The following is a 23671-nucleotide window of genomic DNA, read 5'->3' as shown; positions in this document are numbered from 1 at the left end:
AGATGGCCCAGTCTTCTGAGAAGCACGCAGGGAAGGTGCAAAAGCTGCAGGCATGGAAGAGGTAGAATGCCTGGTAGAAGGGACGGTGGGTCACCCAAAGTTAGGGAGAAAAAAGACCCAATGGAGGGCAGCAGAGTTGTGGCCCACTGTCTTGGTAACAAAACATGAATGTTTACAGTCATCCCTTGCATTTGATGAAAGGTCCCCATTTCGGGAAATGTGCCAGCAGCAATGCCAGTTGGCAGGTTCGGGCCTGGTTTGAGACCTGACTGATCCTTCACAGGAGAGAAGCTATGAGCAGGCATACTGCCAAGATGGGAGTATGCCACAAGACCCAGACTGAAAGGGTGCCTGGACTTCCTGGGTCATCAGGGAACTTACTGGATCCCGGGACTCAGCCTCTGGGTCAGGAGACCTGGTGCCTGTGGTGACCTGACTGGACAAAGTACACAGTGGGGCACACACCACTTTGCCACTGTATCAGAAGCTTAGGGACAAAAAGGTCAGGCCTGAGGTTTCTGTAAAAATCTGGAGTCTCTGAGCACTGGGACGAGAGGCAGGGTGCCAGGTGTTGCAAGTCTGGGAAACTCACCAATCCCACATTCCCAGCCTCCCCTTAGGCATGTTAGGGCTATGTGACTGGGGCCTGGCCAGCGCAGTAAGAGCCGCACCACTTCTAGGTCTAGCTGGCATTGAAATGCCACTCCCTATCCCAGGCTGCCTTCCCTTTCAGCGGACGGTGGGTGGGGGCCAAAGCAGGCTGATGGCATTGTGGGCCCCAGTCCTTCTCCCAGGATTCTTCTTGCTCTCTTTCTTGGCACCCTTTGCTATGTGAGTTCAGTTCCTCTCACTAAAGAGGCAGAGCCCATTTCTCTTCCCGAGTCTGGGATGTCAGCAGATGTGATACCCGAGACGCTCAGAAAAGCATTTGCTTGTCTCTGCTTAACTTTTTACTCCTCTGCAGTTATCTTCAAACCACCACTGAGTTCACGTGCTGGAAGATGAGCCGGCCCGGTCGCCCTGTCCCTCCACCTGAGCCCATGACGATGTGTGAATTAGGCTGTAGGAGACCAAAGCGCTGCCAGACAAGTCCAGCCTAAATTGCTGATGGTGGACAAGTGAACTAAAGAAATGTTTATTTGTATTTGTTTTATTCATTTGTTTTAATGCAGCCTTCCCGTGGCGCTAGATAAATCAAACAGCAGCCACCGTAAAAGACAGAAAGGAACAGAGCCACCCACCACCAACCCTGTTTCCCACGGAAGGAACAGTAAGCTCTCACTGAGACTTTGGGGTCTGCTTGCTACCTCAGTTAGAGCCGGCCCTCTCCTAAGCCACCAGAAAAAGGATCGTGGGCCACCTTCCTACTCGTGTGCCCAAGAGGCCTGAGCAGAGGGCAGGCAGTAGACAAACCTAACCAAAGGAATAGCAAGTAGTCTGAAGTACAGGGAGTAGAACTGATGCAACTTCTGGAAGCCCATGCGCTGGTAGAGGGCCAAGGCCGAGTGCTGCAGCATGCTGGTGGTGAGGACGACTTGGCTGTAGCCCTGGTCACACGCGAACTGGAGGACGGTCCTGACCAGGGCTTTCGCTATCCCCTGACCTCGGCGATCCAAGGCCACACACAGGTGAAACAGCTCCAACTGCTCCTTGTGCAGGGAGCGCTCCTTGACAGGCAGCGCCCCCACGATGCCCACCACCTGCCCCTCAGCCTCAGCCACCCAGAAGCAGGAGCCGGGCTCACTCAAGTAGGACTTGGTGATGTTGGACATGTCTGTGCGCAAGCAATCGGCTGTAAACTTGGTCCAGGGGTATTTGCAGAGGAATCTCAGAGCAGAGAGGAGGGTGGGGCTGGCTATAAGGACCAGCAGCCAGGAGCCGGAGACCAGGAGGAGGCCGAGAGACACCCCAAGCAAGAGCACCAAGGTTTGGGGCAGCTTCAGGATGTGGCGGAAGGAGGCAGGGCCGAACTCATCCAGTGCGTGGCAGAACAAGTCCAGGACCTGTGTGCGGTCACTTTCCTGGTATTTGCGGATGTGGTAAGGAGCCATGGAGGACTGCGACGCCTGAACCTTAAAGTCCACAAGAGTGAGCTTTAAGGCAACCCTGGGGAAGAGAAAGGAAGCCAGATAAGTGCCCCATCTCTGCCACCTCCTGGGAGTGGGGGAGACACTGCTCAAGGGCATCTCTGCTTTTGCCCTAGAGGATGTAGGAAACAAGTCTACCCAGCTGCCCCCAAGTACGAGTTTCAACAAAGGCTCCTTCCCCCTTGACTGCAGTTTTTTAGGCTGCTGAGGTGGCAAAAGAGTCAAACATCAGGGCGCCTGGGTGGCTTGGTTGGTTAAGTATCTGCCTTCGGCTCAGGTCATGATCTCAGAATCCTGGGATCGAGTCCCATGTCAGGTTCCCCACTCAGCAGGGAGCCGGCTTCTCCTGCTACTCTCTCTCCCTCTGCCTCTCCCCCGATTGTGCTCTCTCTTCCAAATACATTAAATAAATAAATAAATAAATAAAATCTTTTTAAAAAGAGTCAAACATCAAAAACGTCCCAGACTCGATACCCAGAGCAGGGTCCCAGGCTCCAGGCCTCTGTCAAGACACTGTCCTTCAACTCCAGTCCTCTCACCTGCTACCACAACAGACTTGAATGTCCAGGGCAGTGTCAGGACGGCCTCTGCCCTCAGTCTCTGACTGGAATCCCAGGAGAGACTGTGCAGGGTTCCCTCTACCACCAGGGACCAGCCCCTTCCTGGACGGCCACCTGACTGGCTGGCTTCTGCACATTGGATAATCATAAACCCCAGGATCAAGAGGCTGGGCTATGATGCAGCCGGAAGCCCAGTCTCCACTGACCTCTGCGATCGCCAAAAGCAGAGTCTGGGACACCTCAGGGGATCTTGCCCTGGCAGACGGCCTACACTTCCTCCCTCAGTGGTTGGGGCCTGGAGCATCTCCCAGCTGGCCCCTCGATATGCCCTTGTGTCCACTTTTGGCCCCTTCTGGGACACAGCTTCTGGGAGCCTGGGGACGTGTGCTGTCATCACAGGCTTGAGTCCAGACCCGTGGCTCAGCACGCAAGGTGCTCTCTCCCTGCCTAACCCCATCTGAGGGAAACTGATCCTTTGCAGTTCGCCTGCCTCATTTCACTAGGCTCCATCTTCATTCATTCGTTTGTTCAAGGTACTGTCGTGTACGCTGCCACGACTGCGTGCCTGGCGGCCTCTTCAGCTCTCAACAACCCTGACAACGCAGGGGACAGCCACCGCTATGACGCGCCCCTGGTGTGTGCAGCTGTGAAATATTTGCACTGAGAGCAACTAAAGCGGGGGAAAATTCAACAGAAAAGCCCTTCTCTGTGGCACAGGGGGTCTCTTCCGCCCTGAAAACAGGTTCTCCCCCACGCAAGGCCCGCCTCTATAGTCTCCACTGCTCCTGAAGCCGGGCTCTCGTCCTCCTCAAGCATGTGGGGGGCCCGGCGGGAGCTGAGGGCCTGGCACACCCAGGTTTCCCGTACCAGACACTCCTCAGCAGTGGCCGGCAATGGCGAGAGCCGTGAGGCGCGCGGCGCGGCGCGGACTGGGACCTGCTGCCGCGGGGGTGATGGGAACTTCCGGGGAGGACCCTCAGGGCGAGAGCGAAGGGAGAGGTAGATCGCGGCCCTTCTCAGCAGTGGCGGGCAATGGCGAGACCCGTGAGACGCGCTGCGCGGCCCCGAGAGGAACCTGCTGCCGCCGGGGGTGACGGGTACTTCCGGGGAGGACCCGCAGGGCGAGAGCGAAGGGAGAGGTAGATCGCGGCGAGGTTGAGGGGGAGAGGGCGTCCGGGGCCGAGGGGACTGAGGCGTGAAGCCCTGAGGCAGGGCAAAGGCAGGGTGTTCCGGGGAAGGGTGGCCAGCACTCCCGAGGGAGGGAGGGAATGGTGAGGGCGCCTGGGGCCTGGGCGTGCAGGGCCTGTCGTCCCAGTTTGCGGGGTTTGGACTCTACTCCAAAAGGGGCAGGAGGCCATCGATATGCTTTTAACTGGGGAGTAACATGGGGTCTGTGTGTGCACGTGTGTGCCTGCCTCTTGCACGTGTGCCTGCTCTGGCAACATCTGGGGAGTGAATGGGAGGAGACCGTAGTAGAAGCACATAGTTCCCACCCCATAGGCGAGTGTCCCAGTCCGGGTGAAAAAAGAGCCCCCAGGTACAGATACGCACGTTGCTCACTATTCAAGAGCATCTGGGCAAGGAAGACCCGTTAGAATAGAAATAGAGCCCTACTCCACTCACCAAGCCCTGAGCCCTGATACATACCTGAGTCTGGCCAAAGGTGAAGGGCGAGCTTTTTCTTATTTGCCCAAAGGCGTCACTGCCCACTGGGCTGTGCATCCAGTGGACTGCTGTCTGTATGAAAGGGGTATCTTCCTTGTTCTTTGTTCACTAAGGAGCCACGTGGGCTAACAGAGGCCCTACAAGAGTGAGTAGTGGCTTGGAACAGAGTGAGGCGATCCAGATGGTGAGAACCAGCCCACCTGTAGTCCATTTTGTGGGCAGAAATATCAGGAGTTTGTAATGACCCAAATGGGAATGAGGACGAGGAGGGGGTCAGAGATGACAGCCACATTTCTGGCAAGAACCTCTGGAGGATGCAGGAGAGACAGACTTGGTGAGAAAGATCGAGACTGCCCCTAGTGGTACCATCCTGAAGCCTTCTGGTCAGAAACCAGAGGCTGGCAGCTGGGGCCCAGGTCTAGTGGATGGAGACTGCTGACAGGTCTTTGGCACCCAGCAAGGTCACAAGGGTAGAGTTTAACATGAAATCTGAAGCGTTAGCCATGGGTATTTGCTACATTGGTCTCATACATTTTAATATTCAAACATTTCAGTGTTAAGCAGAATTTGAACTAGGAATCCAAAGTACAGTTGAGTTTTCCTAGCGAGTCTAATATTAACCAGTCAAAAACCTAACAGTCAAGCCGAGGGACCAGAGGTCTGATCTGTCCCCATGCTCTCCTTCCTTGTATTCTCACTGGGTTCTGTGGCCTCCTCAAAACCCTGTGGCTTGGCCTCCAGGGTTTTCATCTTTCCTCACAGCCATAAACAATGATAATGTGAGGATATATTGACATACAAAAAAGATTATAGAACTGTAGGTTTTAACTCACTTTTGGAAAACCATAACTTGAAAATAATGTATAGATGCAAGCATGCAAAGAGAAAAGTCTGAGCAATCATACCAAATGATGGCAGCATCTGGACGGAGGACTTATGGATCATTCTCTGTGCAAATGATGGAACCTCGGGTGTGCTGAGACTCCAGGCTCTGGCCTTCAGATGGTGAAACAGAGGCATGGGAATCTACCTGGCTCTGCCTCAGCTGGATCTGAGAGTCTAAAGGCACTTAGCTAAGATCATGAACTCCCAAAGGTAAGGCACATGTATTTATTATTTCACCTTTTAATTAACTGGCGTAGTGTGTACAGTTCATTGGCATTCAGCACACTCACTATGTTGTGCAGCCACTGGCTCTGCATGGTTCCAAAGCATGTTCACACCCCAAAAGCATCCCCCTGACCCCTATGTAGTCTCTCTCTCTCCCTCCTCTTGCCAGACCCTGGCAACAACTAACCAGCTTTCTAGATGTTTTATTTAAATTGAATCATGTGATAGGCGAACTTCTATGTTCAGCTTCTTCCACTTTGTTTTTAAGGCTCACCATGTTGTAGCTTGTATCAGTAGATCATGTCTTCTTATGGCTCCATAATATTCCACGGTAGAGATATCCCACATTTGTTTATCCATTCATCCATTGAGGAACACTTGGGTTGTTTCCATCTTTTGGCTATTGTGAATTGTGCTGTTATGAACATTGGTGTACACATTTTGGGTTGAACACCTGTTTTCGGTTCTATTGGGTATATACCTAGGAGTGGAATTTCTGGGTCATATGGTGATTTTATGTTTAACTTTTTGAGGAACTGCCATACTGTTGTCCAGAGTGGCTGAACTGTTCTACTTTTCCACCAGCAGTGAGTCCTATTTTATTCTCCTGTCTGCCTCAGCACTACTGGCTGGTACGTAAAGAGAAATCAGATGCCTGGCACTGTGAGGAATCTCTTTTCCTAGGCTCCGTTTGATATTCATGACAATCTAAGAACTAAGGTTGGTATCAATGTCCCCATTTACAAATGGGAAACCAAGGCCAGAAAAGCTGAGATCTCCTTCCCGAGGCCTCATAGAATCACCATTATTCCAAAGGTTGTGGATTTAAGAGAAAAGAGTCATTAAAACCCCACCTTATATCTTTGAAAAATATTCCCTACTACACCAGCGCAGCCCAGAAATGGGCCAGTGAGATGGACAGTTCATAAATGGCATTACATTTTGGAAATCTCAGGGAGAAGAGAACATCAATTCAGTTTCATTTAACTTAAATTCCTTAAATTCTCCTGTAACCTCTCATCAGGGCTCCCCGTAACCCAGTGTCAGGCCAATGCCCTGAACTTCTACCAAGAGCTCATTATTTAGAGAAGATGAGTGGAAGAAAATCGTGACAAGTCCTTTCAAGGGGAAAGAAGTAGGTGGGTGGGTCATCCTTAGTAAGATAAGATGTTCAGGAATCCTAGAACTATAATTCCAGCTCCACAGAGATGTTCTGTAACCTTACAACTAATTATCTGAGAGTGAGAGTATCAGGCCCCGACACTCAAATTAGGGTAACTCTGGCAGATTTTATGCAGATGATCAAAGGGACTAGTTCTGAACGTATGGGTGGGTAGAGAGGGACCGAGGATGGTGCAAGAACCAGGTGTATTATTGCCCAGGAGGCCTGAAGCAAGGTGAGAGGGAGAGATGACAGGAACCTGACCCAGGAGTTGAAAGGTTCAGGGACAAAGCCAGCCCACATGACCTTGCAGGGAGGGGGTCAGGAGAATAAATATGCTGGCCTCATACTGTCTTCCCCTTTCCAGTCTCCTGCGGGTCACCTACTTGGCCAAACTCAGGCAGAAGCCAAGGAGAAGAGTCCTCTTGCTGCCATATAGGGCCACCTCCCAGAACAGGGGCGGGGCAGGGGTATTGGAAGGATTGATCTAGAGGGGAACACGGAAGGTCAGTGGTAGAAAGGACTATAAAAACATCACTAACAGGCAAATTTGATGAATACAAACTTCATTCTGAGACCAGTCGGACTAGGTTATGCTTTCCTTGATACTGTGATGTGAGTGCAGAGTGGCTGCCATTAGTAAACCAGAGCAGGGAGGTGGCTGCAGTAGGGAGGGCAGAAGGGCACCTTTCCGCTCTAATGAGAACAACTGCTCATCCCCAAGGATTCTACTTTAGAGAAACTAGCCGAAAGAAAAACATGTACAAAGATTTATTGCAAAAGTGAAACATTGAAAGCAATATAATGTGTAAGAAGAGACTAGGTATGTTACATGTACCTTGTTAATACAAAGAAAGTGAGTGATGGCATGGGAGGAGCCATGCCATGGAGGTGTTCGGAGCACAGGGGCCTGGGGTTATTGGGATCAGACTGTTAGTCCCTGGCAGCTGAAACGCTCTGTCAGGGGAAGAGATCCCTTTGTAATGGAGACGTCTGGGGGAGGCACTGCCTTAACCAAGGGATCAAACTTTTATCACTAATGATGGGGCCAACGGACATTGCATGCTGACACGCAATGGCAAGGACCCAACATTACTTCCAAAAATATTTAAGCTGATGTAAATCATGAACAAATCCAGATAGTGTGGAATTCTGAAAGATACTTCGGGTGCTCTTCAAAAAATGTCAGCATCACTCTTAAAAGGTTTGCTGTAGATGAAAGGAGATATAACAGCTAAACACTGTGTAGGCTGGAGTGCCAGGTCTGTAACTTACATTCAAATCATTCAAGTGTGTATGTTTGTATTGTACACACCTGAGCACAGACAGGCAGATAGGAGAGCAAGAGGTGAGCAAACAAATGTAGCAAAGTGTTAAGAACAAATAGTGAATTCACATGAAAGGTACATGGACTTTTCATGTATTATTGTTAATTATTCTTTAGGTTTGAAACTTTTTGAAATAGACTTCAGAGACTAGATCTGTTTCCTTGCTGGTAAAAATCTCTCCGGATTATAGTAGGACTAAATGAGGTAGTACATATTAAATGCTAAGCACACTACAGACAAGAAATGTCAGTGATGTCCCTATGCTTTATTATTTATGATCGTGATAGAAATCACTAAGTATTTCCACCTCTCTACTTTCCAGCATGTGGAAGGATCACACTTCTCTGTCCTTTATGAGGTTGGCAGGACCACTTGACTGGCTTTGTACCATGAAACATGAGATAAGCAGACCTGGTTTGAGCCTCTTGTGTTTACTGCTTCACACTGGCTATGCAGACTGAGGATGACACAGACTTTTGTCTGTTGTGTGAAGCCAGTGAGCTTTAGGGACTGTAACTGAAGCCTAATCTAACCCAGAAGACCACAAAGTATGGCCTCAGGTCAAAATCTGCCCACCATTTATTTTTGTCAATTGAGTTTTGTTGAAACACAGCCATACTCATCATTTATGGCCTATGGATACTATGACAGCAAGAGTTGAGTGGGTGCAACAGAGACCTTATGGCCTGCAAAGCTGAAAATACTTACTACCTGGCCCTTCACAGAAGTTTGCTGACCCTTAACCAAGGCAGTCTTAACTGCTACAATCCAAATAGAAGACAAAGTGAGAAAAGAAAACCCAAACCATCTATAAAACATGACTTAATACTAGCCGTATGACCTTGAGCAATTTACTTATTATTTGTATAATCTTTTAGTTGCCTTGTGTGTGAAATGGTGGTTATACTAGTATTTACCTCCTAAGGTTATGATGAATGAATTCTTGTATATAAAACCCTTGGAACCAGGATGCTTTGAAGGGAAATGTCAGAGTAGCCAGAAGTAAGGGCAGGGATATGAACTGATGAATATAAAATCACTAAGGCAAGAACCTAGTAAATGCCTAATTATTCCAATTACATAAAGATGAAATGTATTTGAATAGAAACAGAAGACAGAAGACAAGAACACATAATAGCAACAGTGGCTATCTTTTAAAATATTAAGAGAGAAGACAGTAGTGGCTTTTTTTCTTTGTTGTAACATTCTGTGTTTTCTACAATTGAACGTATATAATAAGAAAGAAAAATCCATGTTTTTTTAATAAATGCTGAAAAATTTTAATATTTGTCATTTCACAAAACATCTTTTGTTGACATTCTACAAATGATACCATCCAATAATGTTCCAATACTTTCTTCTTGTGAAGACAGTTTATATATCTGTAACGATAGAAGGCAAATTATGGCGTGCTAATATATGCATGCACTACTCATTTTCATCATACAAACATGTATAAGTGAAATTTTTATCATTCATCTACTGGGATAATGGCATGAAATCACAAATCACAAATGTGATTAAAATATGCAAAGTAGATAGCAACTCATCACTTATGTCAAAAGTTCCCTTTAAATTGCAGTTATGGTGATTAACCCTCTAAACACAGAAACCAAATTTGTACCAATTTTAAAAGTGTACATCTAGACATTAAAGATCAGGCTTACACAGGGGAGCCTGGGTAGCTCAGGTCATGATCCCAGGGTTCTGAGATCAACCCCTACATCTTCATCTGCATAGGGCTTCCTGCTCAGCTGGGAGTCTGCTTCTCCCTCTACCCCTCTCCCTTCCCCTGCTTGAGCTCCCTCTCTTGCTCTGGGTGCTCTCTCAAAATAATTTGAAAAAAAAAAAAAAAACAAACAAAAAAAAACCCGATCAAGCTTACACAGTGCATTTGAAATATAAAATACAGAATGTATTTATTCTTAGAGAATGCTTTTATCAACTAAATTTCTAACTATATTTTTCATAAACCTGCACCTTCTAATTCTTAGCCTCTATACTTATTCTCAAGTAATTCTTTTTTTTTTTTTAGATTTTTAATTTATTTATTTGACAGGCAGAGATCACAAGTAGGCAGAGAGGCAGGCAGAGAGAGAGAGGAGGAAGCAGGCTCCCTGCTGAGCAGAGAGCCGGATGTGGGGCTCGATCCCAGTACCCTGGGATCATGACCTGAGCCAAAGGCAGAGGCTTTAACCCACTGAGCCACCCAGGCGCCCCTCAAGTAATTCTTAATACATTAACCTTTCTTAAAAAAACAAACAAACAAACAAACAAAAAACATTGGTGATCAATAAGCAAACAGCATTGGTTTTACTCTTAATCACTCTTTTTTTTTTTTTTTTAAGATTTTATTTATTTGACAAAGATCACAATTAGGCAGAGAGGCAGGCAGAGAAAGAGGAGGAAGCAGGCTCCCTGCTGAGGGGGGGGGGGGGCTTGATCCCAGGACCGGCAGAGGCTTTAACCCACTGAGCCACCCAGGCACCCCTCTTCATCACTCTTTTTAAAAATACAGATTTACAAACCTTTTTTACTTCTGTAATATTTGTTACGTCGGGAAGGTTTTTCAGAGAAATCTGATGACCTTCAACCTGAGATACTAGGTCTTCTTGATTTATTTGTTTTTCTCCCTCTTCAATGTAAACAATTAGAATTGAAGTGTCATTTGCTGAGATACCAAATTTTTTCAAAGCTTCTGAAATCTAAGGGAAAAAAAAAGGCAAGATAACATACTAGTAGTTTCTGTGTCTGAAACATCTCCCCATCAGCCTCCTCCTCTGGCTGGAGGTTATTTTACATTTCCAAATGGTTCTCTCCACCTACAGTCTCTCTCTTCAACAGCCCTTCCTGACACCCCAGCTATGCCTCTAGGGCACTCTCTGCTCACAGGTACACCTCCTTACTGCACAGGCAAGCCCATTCTTGGCATGGCACACAAACGCCCCCTCCTTCTGATCCCCGGTGACCCTCCAGCCATGCACGCCTACCTTCTAGCCAGGCTGGACTGTGTGGGGGTCCTATCATTTCACACTTTTCCTCCTCCTGTCTGGAGTGCCTCATCCTTCACCGTCCAGTGCACACGGCACTCTCCGCAGCAGCCCCCTCCTTACAGGAGTTGCTTCCTTGCTGTTCCCATAGGTTTGACTTATTATTCCCAATATATCATTTTATCTTAGAGTAGCTGGATTTCTGTCATTTCCCTGCCTTCCTCAGGAGCATATTTCTTTCTCCTGCCCTGGAACTGTAGCCAAAAGAGGGACCAACCAGTCCAACAGATGCTTACTGAATTGAATAGTTTCTCAAGTTATTTCAAATGATCTCAAAGAAATAATAATTATCTGGAGATGTTTTTCTCCAGGTACCAGAGAGTTAATTCAAACATTATTTTAAATCATGCTGCAGCATTCCCAATTACCCTCTGGATGCTATTATTACCTGGCTGTGTTATTAACAGTAGTAGTAATACTCAAACTTCATCAGCAAAATTTTCAGGGTTTTTTTGTTGTTATTTTTTTAATGTGCCACATATGGAATGTCTTTAGCTCAGTAACTTACCATCAGTACCTCAAACCGCAAACTTCCTGTGCCCCGGAGGTGTGAGAGCGCCCGTGTTAAGGGCTGTTAACCGGAAGACTTCTGGATATGGAAAAGACATGGATTCTATCCTCAAGGAGTTTATAGGGAAAATAGATGTGCATGATAACACACAGGTATCTATGCTTAATGTTTTACCATTTAAATGTATATATCATTTAGGGGGATCTTCCTGCTCCTATTATATGATAAGGACAGATAAAACTGTCCTCATTTCATGTAGCTTAACTTTTGTTTACTCATATCTGAAATGACTAAGCTTATTTGTCTAGTAAAAGGCAGTGCTAAACCTCAATTCTATCCAGAACTCTCTTAACTATTATTTTGCTTTGTTACCAACAATAGGCGTACAGGAATTCAGCCTCCAGCCCAACACTAGGGAACACATGGTATATCATGACAAGGTCAGCAGAAGTAAATTAAGTGAAATTCATATTAATTACATTGTTATTTGGGGAAAGGTTGAAAATAATTTCAGTTGATAGAGTTCTTGTCTTCATTTTTCCCAGTTTGTAGAGATGAACTGCTTTGTTTGCTGCCACAAGTATCTGAAATGGATCAACAATCTACCAAAGAGGACAGAAAGAATTACACATGGAGCATCTGGAGCATCTTGGAGATGCATGCCTTAGCTTTTGGTAACCCCAATGTCGGGCTGTTTTACTTCATCACAATTTCTGTGAACTACATTTTCAAAATTGCTGGGTGTTCAGAAAATCACAGAATTTTAAAGCTGCAAGAAACTTAAGTAGTGAAAAATTTTTAAATAACATTTGTTGAGAGTATCATGGGAAAAGCCATATTCTAAACATTTTACGTGTGATATTTTAATCCTTAAAACTACCCTATGAAATCAGTATTATTATTCATGTACAGTGGATAAGGAAACCAAAGCAAAGACTGTCTGGGTTTGAATCCCAGCTCTGTCACTTAACCACTGAGGGACTTGGGCAAATTCCTGTTTTATCTGTTAGATGCAGAGAGTCATAGTACTTACTTCAGAAGGTAGTTGTGAAGACTGAGCTGGTATATGGAAAGGAACAGAGTACGCACACTCTGAAGGTTGGCCACCACTTGCTCAAAGTTGTAATGGCAGAGCTGGGATTAAATTCTGCTACCGTGTTTCCACGGTGTGGCCTATTAACCACTATACCTGCCTCCTGTGCAGAGATTTTTTTTTCCCCCAACTAACAGCTTTTTAAAATTTTTATTTATTTTTTAAATTCTTTCTTTAAATTCAATTTAGTTTACATATAGTATATTATTAGTTTCAGGGGCAGAATTCAGGGATTCATCACTTATATATAACACGCAGTGCTCATTACATCAAATGCCCGTCCCCCAGTTACCCCATCCCTACACCCTCCTCCCCTCCAGCAACCCGGTTTGTTTCCTAGAGTTAAACATCTTATGGTTTGCCTCCCTCCTATTTTCATCATTATTTTTCCTTCCCTTCCCCTATATTCATGTTTTCTTACATTCTACATGAGTGAAATCATATGGTATTCATCTTCCTCTGACAGAATTCTTTTGCTTAGCGTGATACCCTCTAGTTCCACCCACGTTGCTGCAATTAGCAAGAGTTCATTCTTTCTTGATGGCTAAGTACTCTTCCAATGTATATATATGCCACATCTTCTTTACCTGGTCGACGGACATCTGGGCTCTTTCCATATTTTGACTATTGTGGACACTGCTGCTATAAACATTTGGGTGCATGTGCCCCTTCAAATCCTGTGCAGAGATTTTTTTTCTAGTTCAGATGAGAAGATGAAGATCCAAGAATTTGCCATTAGGTCAGAGCCTGACCACAACCTTTCTCATCTCCTGGGGGAAGTTCCCAGCACTTAGGCTTCTATTCAATGTTAAATTCAAGGTTGGCCCAGTCTGACTCCAAAGCGTGGACAAGAACTCTTTACTCAAAGGTGACAATTTTAGGCTAACCTGTAACATCATGAAAAATTATATACTCTTCAATGCCCTGTTACAGCTCAGCTAGTCTCACTTATACTCACCACCTTAGGGTTTATTAGTGAACCATCAATAGCACCTTCCATGGCCTTTTTTCTCAAGTCTCCAGCATTTTTTACATCTTTAAATAACAGAAGGGTCACCCTGCATTCGGGAAATAGGTCCAGCTGATGTGTTAACTGCATTTCATAGACAAGCAGGATTCTATTTGCATAAAACCAAAAAGACCAAAAGACTTTGTTTAAAAGTTAATGTTATAATTCACTTAAAAATAGCCTTGCTAACAAATAAATTAAAATAACTTTAATAAGATGGCAGAACTGTTAAACTAGAAGAATCCATCCAAAAGCACATTTGGCATCCTCATGAGATGTCTTCCCACCCACGCTGAGTTGTTTCTAGCTTCCTTTACCATTCTTCAGAAAGGATCAAGGTTGCTGCCTGGTTCCCTTGCTCAAGGGATCTGATGCATGGCTGAGGGGAAGCTTCTTTAACAGCCAAGTAGGAGAAGAATGTCGGAATTGTTAGACAAGAGGCTGCTGATGGTATTAGTAAAACCTCATGCCAACTTAGCCTTTTTAGCTTTCTGGGCTTACCATTATATGTAATTTTAGCAGAACCTAGACACAAATATTAAGAAAATTTTATTGAAGAAAGTATGACACCTGACTCAAAGATACTCATTTCATACATGACATCTGAATAGAGAGGATACAATTACTAAAAAAAGAAAAAGAAAAAAAGATCAATTACTGGCCCTTTCTTACACATAAGTTTAATAAGAAAACGACAACGACATAAAAGAAACATAAAAGACAAGAACTTGACTAACCAGAAAGACAACCATATCTTTGATAAACAAAGTATTGCAAAAACATGATCTTTAAAACAATTTCAATCAACGTCTTAGTGAGATATTTGGATGTGGCAATTTGATAAATTCATTTTATCCTTTTACTTGGTCGGTTCCATTTCTAGGACTCTTTTCTTTTTCTTCTCATTGGTCATTCCCATGACAAGGGAATTAAATTCTGAAACCTGAAAATGATGTCCCTCTCATCATCCTAATAGCAAAAAGTTGGAAAATTATCTAGCTAATAATGGAATTTGTTGCGACTAAACAACCATTAAAAACTATGGTCCCGAAAAGCAGTTAAGGATGTGTGAAAACAGCAATTAATAACATTGATTAAAAACATGTGATTGAGGGGTGCCTGGGTGGCTCAGGGATTAAAGCCTCTGCCTTCAGCTCAGGTCATGATCCCAGGGTCCTGGGATGGAGCCCCACATCCGGCTCTCTGCTCAGCAGGGAGTCTGCTTCCTCCTCTTTCTCTGTCTGCCTCTCTGCCTAGTTGTGATCTCTGTCTGTCAAATAAATAAATAAAATCTTTAAAAAAAATGTGATTGAAAAACAAAACCTAAAATGTAGCATAAATAGTGGACTTCTCAAAAAAGTGCATAAAAAATACTGAAAGGAAAATAAACCAAAAAGTTCTGAGTTGGTGGAATGACATCTGAGTTTTTAGTAGGAAAAAACAATGTGTGGATCATATCATGGCACACGGCAGTTCAATCTTTATTGTCATGGGAATGACCAATGAGAAGAAAAAGATATAGAAAAATATAACGAATATATTCCCAATTTCACAAAAAAGATGCACACAGAAAACGAAAACATGAAACACACCAAAATATGGCCATCTCGGGTGGTAGGAATATTGGTAATTTTTACCTTCTATTTTAAAAAGATGTCCATTCTGAATTTTCTACAGTGAGCACACAAAATAGGAATACATATAATCAGCACGGAAAAAACCCTCTTCGGTGTTTTATGTTTTAACACTACGGAAAAAAGGACCCCTGGCAAAGGTCAAAATAAATTCCCTCACTTAGGCCAGAAACGTGGCATCATCGCCGAACACCCACCCCATAGCTAATCCACAGTCCTGACGAGTCTACCTCTTAGGCACCCGTCCACTTGTCGCCGATACCCACCACCCCAGCAGCACCGTTCCCTCATCTACGGCTGTGGCCTTCCAGGGGCTGTCGCCTCGCAGTTCCCACCCTCTCACCCGCCAACCTCCAGCCGGCAGAAAGAGCGATCCCCTCAAAAAGTAAGCCACAGCGGGTCCTTCCACTGCTCGTGCGATAAAGCCCCCAGCCCCGCCACTCCGGGCCGTCGCTCCCTCCGCTCGCAGGCGCGCCGGGCCCACACACTATCGGCCGCCGCCGCCGCGGCCACCCCGGCTTCCGGCGCCCGGGCTCTCTCCCCGCTCTGCGCCCCCGACAGGCAGAGCCCCGACTCCTTCCCTCCCACTTGCCGGTAAGAGTCCATTTACCAGGGCGCCCAAAGTCCCGGGTCCGGTCCCTCTTAGACGCGCTTCTCCGCCCTTTCACGACGTCAGTGAGCGGGCGCCTGCCCCCGCCGGGTTGCGTTCCCGGGGCTGCCCTTCCAACCCCGAGAGGACCCACACACTCTCGCTTCCGGTCCGCTCGGAAGACCTTCCCCTTGGAAACAAAGCCAACACTTTCTGAAAGCCGGGCGGAAGCGGCGTCCGCCCCTCCCGACACGCTTCTTCCCCAGCCTGAGCTGTCAGCGGACGCGGAGTGACGCGGGGGGCCCTGTCCGTCACTTCCGGCGACGGGGACGGTGAGGACCCAGGGACTGGACGCTGAGGTTTCACTGCCGAGTCTCAGCATTGTCTCCGACGCATGTTCGGCGTAGGTTTCTTCCAGTGCAAAAACAATGTTAGCCAGGATGAGCTCCTTCGTCTCCGCTACAGTTCTCTGCGGGGCAGGCGGGACTCATTCCCTTCTTGCTGTCAGTGCCGTCGGTCATTTAGGGAGGGTCTCCTAGGGAGAGGGAATGGACAGACTTCCCTCCGGTACTTAAAAGACAGGTGACAGGACACTGATAAAATGAACCTCTTCCTGCATCTAGCAGGCTCAGAAATTTCTCATCCGTAAAAGTGTATCAGCCTCCAAGTGAGGAAGTAATCCTCTAAACAGGTTGCAGAGAATTATTTTCCATGTTTATGGTTGGAGCTCTTCTTGGACAGCACTTTTTTTTTAATACAGGTACATTTACACAGGTAAATAACAAATATAGCTGTCGGGTAGGTATGTACTATGGAGGAAAAAAGCTAGGAAAAGGGAGGAATGCCTGGCCGTGGGTATTACTGTTTCAAATAGGATGGTTAAGATCTCACCAGAAAGTGACTGGAGGACGTCTGGAAGCCAGCTGTATGATCTGGGAGAGCAGCATTCCAGTCAACACAGAGTTCAAAGGCTCTGAGACACAAAGGCCTTCCCCTATTTAAGGGGTAGCAAAGAGTACCCTTCGGCTTGAATACGTGGGAATATATATGTGAAAAAGATATTCTGACCAAAGATTGGTATTCAGACTATATAAAGAATGCCTATAACTCAGTAAGAGAAAACAACCTAATTATTAATGGGTGACATATTTGAACACTTTATAAAAGATACATGAATCAGGCCAATAAACACAGAAGATGCTCAACATCATAGCAGAGTAATGCAAATTTAAAACATAATGAGCTACTACTACACACCCACATAACTAAAATTTTAAAAACTGTTAATATAAGTTGTTGTCAAACACAATTGGTATTGCTGGTTTGAGTTTTACAGAGTAGTACAACTACTTTAGAAAAGAGTGGCTGTTTCTTAATAAATCAAATGTGTATTTACTGTACTCAGCAATTTCATTCCTTGGCATTTACCAGGAAAAATGAAAACATGTACATACAAAGGCTTGTACATGAATGTTTACAGCAACTTTTACTCTTAACAGCAAAAGACTGGAAACAACCCAATGCCCAACAACATGTCAATGGATAAGCAAATTGTGGTAGATTCATACAAAGGAATACAGCATTATTATTATTATCATTAACAAAAAGGAATGAATTACTGATACTTGGCAATACTTACAACATGGATGAATCACAAAACATACTCAGAAAAAAAACACTAGAATTTATTACCATATGATCCCTTTTCTACAAAACTCTAGGAATTACAAATTTATTTTAGAGTGAATAGAAAGCAAAAGATTGCTGGGAATGGAGGAGTGAGAGAGGAGCCTGGAAAAAACCCCAAGGGAATCTTTGCCATGAAGCCAATGTTTTAGATCTTGATGTGGTGTTAGTTACACAGGGAGTAGGACTTTGTAAAAATTCATCGTACTATGTACTTTAAAAGTATATTTTATAGACGATAAATTATACCTCAATAAAGCTGATTAAAAACAGACATTAAAAAAAAGGCAGCTCATTTTTTAGCAGCGTATTTGTAACCATCCACAGCTGGAAACCACCATAATGTTCATCAAGTGAGTGGATAAGCACATTGTATATCCATACAATGGACTACAACTTGGCGATAAAAAGGAACCAGCTGTTGTCACATAGAATAACATGGATGAATCTCAAAATAATCACGCTCAATAAAAAAGGCCAGACATTAAAATAGTACATTTTGTATGACTCCGCTTACATAAGACTACAGTGACACAAAGCAGATCAGTGGTTGCTTAGGTGGGGGCCTTGGGTGGAAAAAGGGAATTACAAAACAGCACAAGGAAACTTTGGGGGTAACAGGTATGTTCTGTCTTAATTGTGGCAATGGTTTCATGGTTGTATACGTGCCGAAAGTATCAAATTGTACATTTAAAAACATAACAGTGTATCATGTTAATTATGTCTCAAACTTTTATTTAGTTTTTGGGAGAGAAAGGTGGGGAGAGGCAGAAGGAAAGGGAGAGAGGATGTTAAGCAGTCTGCATGCACAGCATGGAGCCTGACACTGGGCTTGATTTCATGACCCTGAGACCATGATCTGAGCCGAAATCAAGAGTCACATGCTTAACTGAGCCATGAGGGTGCCCTCTAAAACTTTTAAAAATCACAATGAGACAAAAATATACCGGTATTAGAATAGGTACAATTAAAAAAAAATGAGGATACTAAGTGCTAGTAAGGATGTGAGCAACTGGAACTCCTATACCCTTTTGATGGGGATGTAAAATAGTTCAGCCATTTGGGAGACATTTGGCAGTTTCTTATAAAATTACATAACAGTTACCTCATAGCAGCAATCTCACTCCAAGGGAAATAAACACCTGTGTTCACATAAAAACCTGTATATAAATGATTATAGCAACTTTGTTTAAAAGTCAAAAACTGGAAGTGTCACCTGGTAGATGGATAAACAAACAGTGGTATAGCCACACAACAGAATGCTAACTCAGCAACAAAAAGGGAATCGAATGTTGATCCCCTTCAGTGACATAGATGGATCTCAAAATCATTATGCTAAATAAAAGAAATCACATTGATAAGGCTATATACTATATGATTAAACTCATGACATTCTGAAAAAGGCAAAAATACAGACCAAAAACCCATCAGTGGTTGCCAGGGTATGGGAACAGTTATTTAGAAAATAACATGAGGAAAGTTTTGGGGGTGATGGCAAGGTTCTCAGTTGTGGTAGTCACTATAAAACAATGCATTTGTTAAAACTCACTGAACTGTACACTAAAAAAGGATGAATTTTACTCTTCTTAAAAAGTCATCTCGGTTGGGGTGCCTGGGTGACTCAGTGGGCTAAAGTGTCTGCCTTCGGCTCAGGTCGTGATCCCAGGGTCCTGGGATGGAGCCCCGCATCCGGCTCTCTGCTCAGCAGGAAGCCGGCTTCCTCCTCTCTCTCTCTCTCTGCCTGCCTCTCTGCCTACTTGTGATCTCTGTCAAATAAATAAATAAATAAAATCTTAAAAAAAAAAAAAAAAGTCATCTTGGGCACCTGGGTGGCTCATTTTGGTTGAGTGTCTACCTTCAGCTCGGGTCATGATCCCAGGGTCCTGGATCAAGCCCCTTGTTGGGCTCCCTGCAGAACCTGCTTCTTCCTTTCCCTCTGCCTGCTCATGTGTACACATTGTCTCTGTCAAATAAATAAAATCTTTAAAAAAAAAAATGTCATCTCAGAAGAGGTAAAGATAATCCCTTTACTACAGTTGCAGAGGAAGAAGTCACTAGGCATCATAAAATGAGTTCAAAAGATCTGATTTGGGGGGCGCCTGGGTGGCTCAGTGGATTAAGCCGCTGCCTTCGGCTCGGGTCATGGTCTCAGGGTCCTGGGATCGAGCCCCGCGTCGGGCTCTCTGCTCCGCAGGGAGCCTGCTTCCTCCTCTCTCTCTGCCTGCCTCTCTGCCTACTTGTGATCTCTCTCTCTGTCAAGTGGATAAATAAAATCTTAAAAAAAAAAAAAAAAGAAAAAAAAAGATCTGATTTGGAAAAGTGTTAAATGAGAACTTTCACAAGAATATCAGCCTTGTTCTCTACAATAGGCAAACCTGCATAAATATGCATAACTGTTACTGTCTGCTAAAGTGAGTCTAACCTTGGAAGTATTATCTGAACAAATGGGTCATGGAAGACACCGAGACTCCAAAAACTATTCCAAGTCATGTGAAAATAACCCTGAGAATAAATTCCTACCCAAAAGTCTATAGCCTATACTTCTTGGTAAATTGTATCTTTGAATATAATTGACATTTCTGTATTCCTAAAGGTATAAACATTTGTAGGATCTCCATGTCAGATCAGGAAGAGCTCTGGTACTTCCCACTTTTGTATACATGGTTGAACAATTAAAATCCTATGACTGTCAAATTTATTAACAAATGCTTGAGTTCCTTACCTAGGTCCTCTGGAAAGCAGAGCCTAATACAAGGGTTAAAATGCTGATGTTTTATTTGGGAAATGTGCAGACTAGTGAGGGTGAGGGAAAAAAGGGCAGTGAAGTAAGGAAAGCTGCAAAGCAATGTGAGGTAATGGATTTCCTCATTGGCAGGGTCGTTTGGCAAGTGTCTGCTCAGTGGGCTAAGCTCTCTGGAAGGCTTGAAAGGAAAAACCTTTCCCAATAGTCCTCCACAGAAGGGAGCAAGGAGGGGGAGAATTTGCCTGCCAGGCGCCCTCCTATCCTCTGTGTTTCATTAATCAAGGCTCCCCACAGTGGGAGCTTCCTCCTCAACATTTCTGATCATCCTCTCATTGGCAGTTCAGAAAGCCCAATCCTGTGCTGGCAGTAGAGCATCTCCTCCAGCTCTAACGTGGAGAAATGACAGAAGAGAGAGAGCTAGGTGTGGAGGCTGTAAGGGCCTTGATTAACCTGGGCTTTAGTTGGCTCAGGGAGTGCAGTAAGGTTTGTTGGCAAGGGGGAAAAGGGGACTGTGGGCCAGGTGAGAGATGGCGCCTTTGCAAAGCAAGGGGCGGGGGGTGGTTTGAGGGAATCTGAGACTGTGCTTGGAAGCTGTGATATAAATGAAATAAATACTAAATAGTGACACAAGGTACCTGTAGGAAAAGGTATGAATCAATAGGGGGTAGAGTTGGGAAAGAAGGTTTTACTGAGATAGGCTTCAAGAATGGGAATGATTTGCTGTCAGAGACCACAGCGCCATTATGGCCAAGGGAACAACCTGGAAGATAAAGACATGTGACATAAGTGTGTACAACATAATTCTGGGGCAGTTGTTAGAATTACATTAGAAAGGTGGTTCACACAGGTTCCTATATGGGGCTTACCGCCACAGCAGGAGTGTTTGTGACTGATGTTACAAGACCAAATCGTGACTGAGGATACTCAAAGGCCTACACTTCTGGGACACAATGTATAAAAATCACGCTTGTTAGACTGAGGATAAATCCCAAACTCAATTTTATTGGCAGCAGATGCTCATTACACTGGCTGGACTGACCGAATATTGGTATCTCTATTTCTACCAAAAATGTCAAAAAAAGAATTTTTATGGTTTAAAAACTCAAAAGACAATGGGGAGAGATACCAAATGGTAGATGAGAGAGCAATAAAATTATGAAAGACAGCAACTGTCAGAATGGAGAAAATAAAACCTAAATGTGTGCAGCAAGGGGGAAGTAAACAAAAAGCAAACTGACAACATTATGATTACAAATCCACCATGGGACAAGCAGGGCTTCCATCAGTTTTGAATGCCTCAATCTTAAGTACGAAAAGATGGGCAAAGGTTACCAGATATCCCAAGAATACCTCTAACAGGAGAGACAGGCATCAACAATTTGAAAAAAAAAAGAAGAAGGGAAACAGTTGATGCAGGGAACAGAAGAAACCTAAACATAATTGGTAACTTTGGAGAGAAAAAAGAATACATTCATTAAAAAACAAAAAAGTGGGCAACCGGGTGGCTCAGTGGGTTAAGCCTCTGCCTTTGGCTCAGGTCATAGTCTCAGGGTCCTGGGATCAAGCCCCACATCGGGCTGTCTGCTCAGCAGGGAGTCCGCTTCCTCTTATCTCTCTGCCTGCTTGTGATCTCTCTCTCTCTGTCAAATAAATAAATAAAATCTTTTAAAAAAATAAAAGGCAGAATAAATGCTGATTCCTTAAAAAAAAAGTATCTGAAAAAAAAAGTCATTCAGAAAATAATATATGGAAGGTAGAAAATAAAGCTGAGGAAATTCTCCTGATTTAAAAAAAAGAAATGGCAAAAAGGTTTAAAACTGGTAAGAGAAAAAGTACATAATTAACTTAAAGGTACATTTCAAAAAAAAAAAATCCAATATTCAACTAATAGAGGTTCCTGAAATAGAAGGGATAAAAACAGAAAATTTCCCAGGACTGATAGTCACAACTTGCCAGGCTAAAGGGCTCACTAAGTATATGGCATTACAAATAAGAAAACAGACTTTTAAACATATCATGAAATTCCAGGATATTTGAGATAAAGAAGATCTTAAAGCCTTCGGAGAGAAAAATCACAGGTCACAAATAAAAGCTTGAGAATCACAACAGCACAGGGTTTCAGGAGCAACAACAAAATGTATGAATAAGTGGATTCAAAAGGGCCTACGTACAAGTCTACAGCCTAACAAATTATCAGTGCAGTGAGATTAAACTATACCCATTTCACACATGCAAGTCTCAAAAAATTTACATCCCATTAACCCTCCCTAGGAAGCTAAGGAAGGATATACTCCACCAAACAAGGAAGTACACCGTAACGCAGTAGCTATGGGATCGAGGAAACAGAAGAGGGGTATAAGAAATGACCGGGGTGATAGTGGAGAGAAATCCCAGGCCAACAGCTCTGCCCCAGGCATAGAGAACAATCAAGGTCCCTGTCATGGGCTGAATTGTGCCACTCTCCACCCCTGATAGATTCTCACGTTGAAGTCACCCTAACCTCCAGGATCTCAAGAATGTGATTACATTTGGAAACAGGGTCTTTAAAGGGGTAATACATTTAAACAAGGTCGTAAGGGTGGCATCAATCCAGTATGACGAGTGTCCTAGTAAGAGGGAATCTGAACACAGTCTCAGCTGGAAGACCATGTAAAGACAAAGGGAGAAGATGGCCATCTCTAAACACAGAAGAGACCAGCCCGGCCGACACCTTCAGCTCAGACGTGAAGCCCCCAGAACTGTGATAATGTAAATTTCTGTTGTTTAGGCGGCCCAAGCTGGTGCTTTGTTAAGGCAGCCCTAGCATCCTAACTCGGCGCCCAGCCTGGAAAAGGCCAGGAGGGTTCCAGGCAAGATTTCAGACAAAAAGGCAGGGTCTGTCCTATCCATATGAAGAGAAATGTTACAGTGGTGTTGGGATCTTGGGGATGAACCGGTGATAGGTGCAGGGAAAAGCAGCAAACAAACAAGGCAAAAATGAGGACAAAAGCAGTGTAAGAAAGGAGCTCAGCATAGTATGGCTCAGTATATCTAGGGAACGGGAGCTTAGAATACTGACTGAATCGAAGTTGGGAGAGAACGATACTGAGGGGTAAGAAGAGGCATGTGGGTAAATCATGTGCATGAGCTAAATCCGTATTCTCCATGGCAGGAGAAGCAGTAAGTGGCAAAATAAACCTAGTATTTAAAGATGGAGGCAAATACTAGAAGATAATGCAAAAATATTTAGTGTTCCGGACGCATGGGTGGCTCAGTTAAGCATCAACTCTGGGTTTAATAGAGCCTTGCATTGGGCTCAGAACTCAGCTTGGAGCCTGCTGAGGATTCATTCTCTTGCTCCCTTTGCCCCTCTCCACTCTCCCTCTCCAACAAACAAATATTTAGTGTTTGCCTTTGGGGAGTGGTACCGCTGGGGCAGGGGGAGGGACTGTTATTTTCCACTGT

At 44.5% G+C, this 23671-nt stretch overlaps 2 protein-coding genes and 1 long non-coding RNA gene across 15 annotated transcripts; 1 reads left to right on the top strand and 2 right to left on the bottom strand.

Moving 5' to 3' along the window:
* Positions 1-1143: 1143 nt before the first annotated feature.
* NAT8 (N-acetyltransferase 8 (putative)) lies at positions 1144-3652 on the bottom strand. Of its 2 annotated transcripts, none has more exons than XM_045978698.1 (2): positions 3515-3652; positions 1144-2106 (listed from the first exon to the last, which is right to left on the bottom strand). In XM_045978698.1, the coding sequence occupies exon 2, from the start codon at positions 2049-2051 to the stop codon at positions 1365-1367; it is 687 nt and encodes a 228-aa protein (XP_045834654.1). In that variant the 5' UTR covers positions 2052-2106; positions 3515-3652; the 3' UTR covers positions 1144-1364. The 2 variants fall into 2 exon arrangements, with proteins under 2 accessions (XP_045834654.1, XP_045834653.1); XM_045978697.1 differs by lacking the exon at positions 3515-3652 and adding an exon at positions 2627-2723.
* Positions 3625-12150, top strand: LOC123925488. Of its 5 annotated transcripts, none has more exons than XR_006815028.1 (5): positions 3625-3646; positions 5180-5407; positions 6008-6142; positions 11855-11913; positions 12019-12150. It is a non-coding gene; the product is annotated as an uncharacterized LOC123925488 (long non-coding RNA). The 5 variants fall into 5 exon arrangements; XR_006815026.1 differs by lacking the exon at positions 3625-3646 and adding an exon at positions 3655-3744; XR_006815025.1 differs by lacking the exon at positions 3625-3646 and adding an exon at positions 3656-3786.
* On the bottom strand, positions 9168-16292 carry TPRKB (TP53RK binding protein). 8 transcript variants are annotated; one of them, XM_045978701.1, is made up of 6 exons: positions 15820-16056; positions 15213-15246; positions 13525-13684; positions 11953-12075; positions 10441-10617; positions 9168-9294 (listed from the first exon to the last, which is right to left on the bottom strand). In XM_045978701.1, exons 3-6 carry the CDS (start codon positions 13663-13665, stop codon positions 9208-9210), a joined length of 528 nt encoding a protein of 175 aa, XP_045834657.1. In that variant the 5' UTR covers positions 13666-13684; positions 15213-15246; positions 15820-16056; the 3' UTR covers positions 9168-9207. The 8 variants fall into 8 exon arrangements, 7 of the variants coding, with proteins under 7 accessions (XP_045834657.1, XP_045834661.1, XP_045834659.1 ...); XM_045978705.1 differs by having other exon boundaries at positions 13525-13624; XM_045978703.1 differs by lacking the exon at positions 15213-15246 and having other exon boundaries at positions 13525-13624.
* Between the last annotated feature and the right edge of the window lie 7379 nt (positions 16293-23671).

This window comes from Meles meles, chromosome 15 (assembly GCF_922984935.1).
Source record: "Meles meles chromosome 15, mMelMel3.1 paternal haplotype, whole genome shotgun sequence".
NCBI classification, from domain to species: Eukaryota; Metazoa; Chordata; class Mammalia; order Carnivora; family Mustelidae; genus Meles; species Meles meles.
Note: the sequence above shows the minus strand (reverse complement) of the source record. Positions and strands in the feature narration are given on the sequence as shown.

Bases quoted from the DNA above. Each gene is read 5' to 3' on its own strand.
- NAT8 (XM_045978698.1), bottom strand. From the start codon at position 2,051: ATGGCTCCTTACCACATCCGCAAATACCAGGAAAGTGACCGCACACAG.
- TPRKB (XM_045978701.1), bottom strand. From the start codon at position 13,665: ATGCAGTTAACACATCAGCTGGACCTATTTCCCGAATGCAGGGTGACC. The intron at 10,618-11,952 runs GTAATTAATATG...TTTTTCCCTTAG, and splicing joins ACCTTTCCCCAAATAACAAT to ATTTCAGAAGCTTTGAAAAA. The intron at 9,295-10,440 runs GTTTGTAAATCT...CTATCGTTACAG, and splicing joins ATATTACAGAAGTAAAAAAG to ATATATAAACTGTCTTCACA.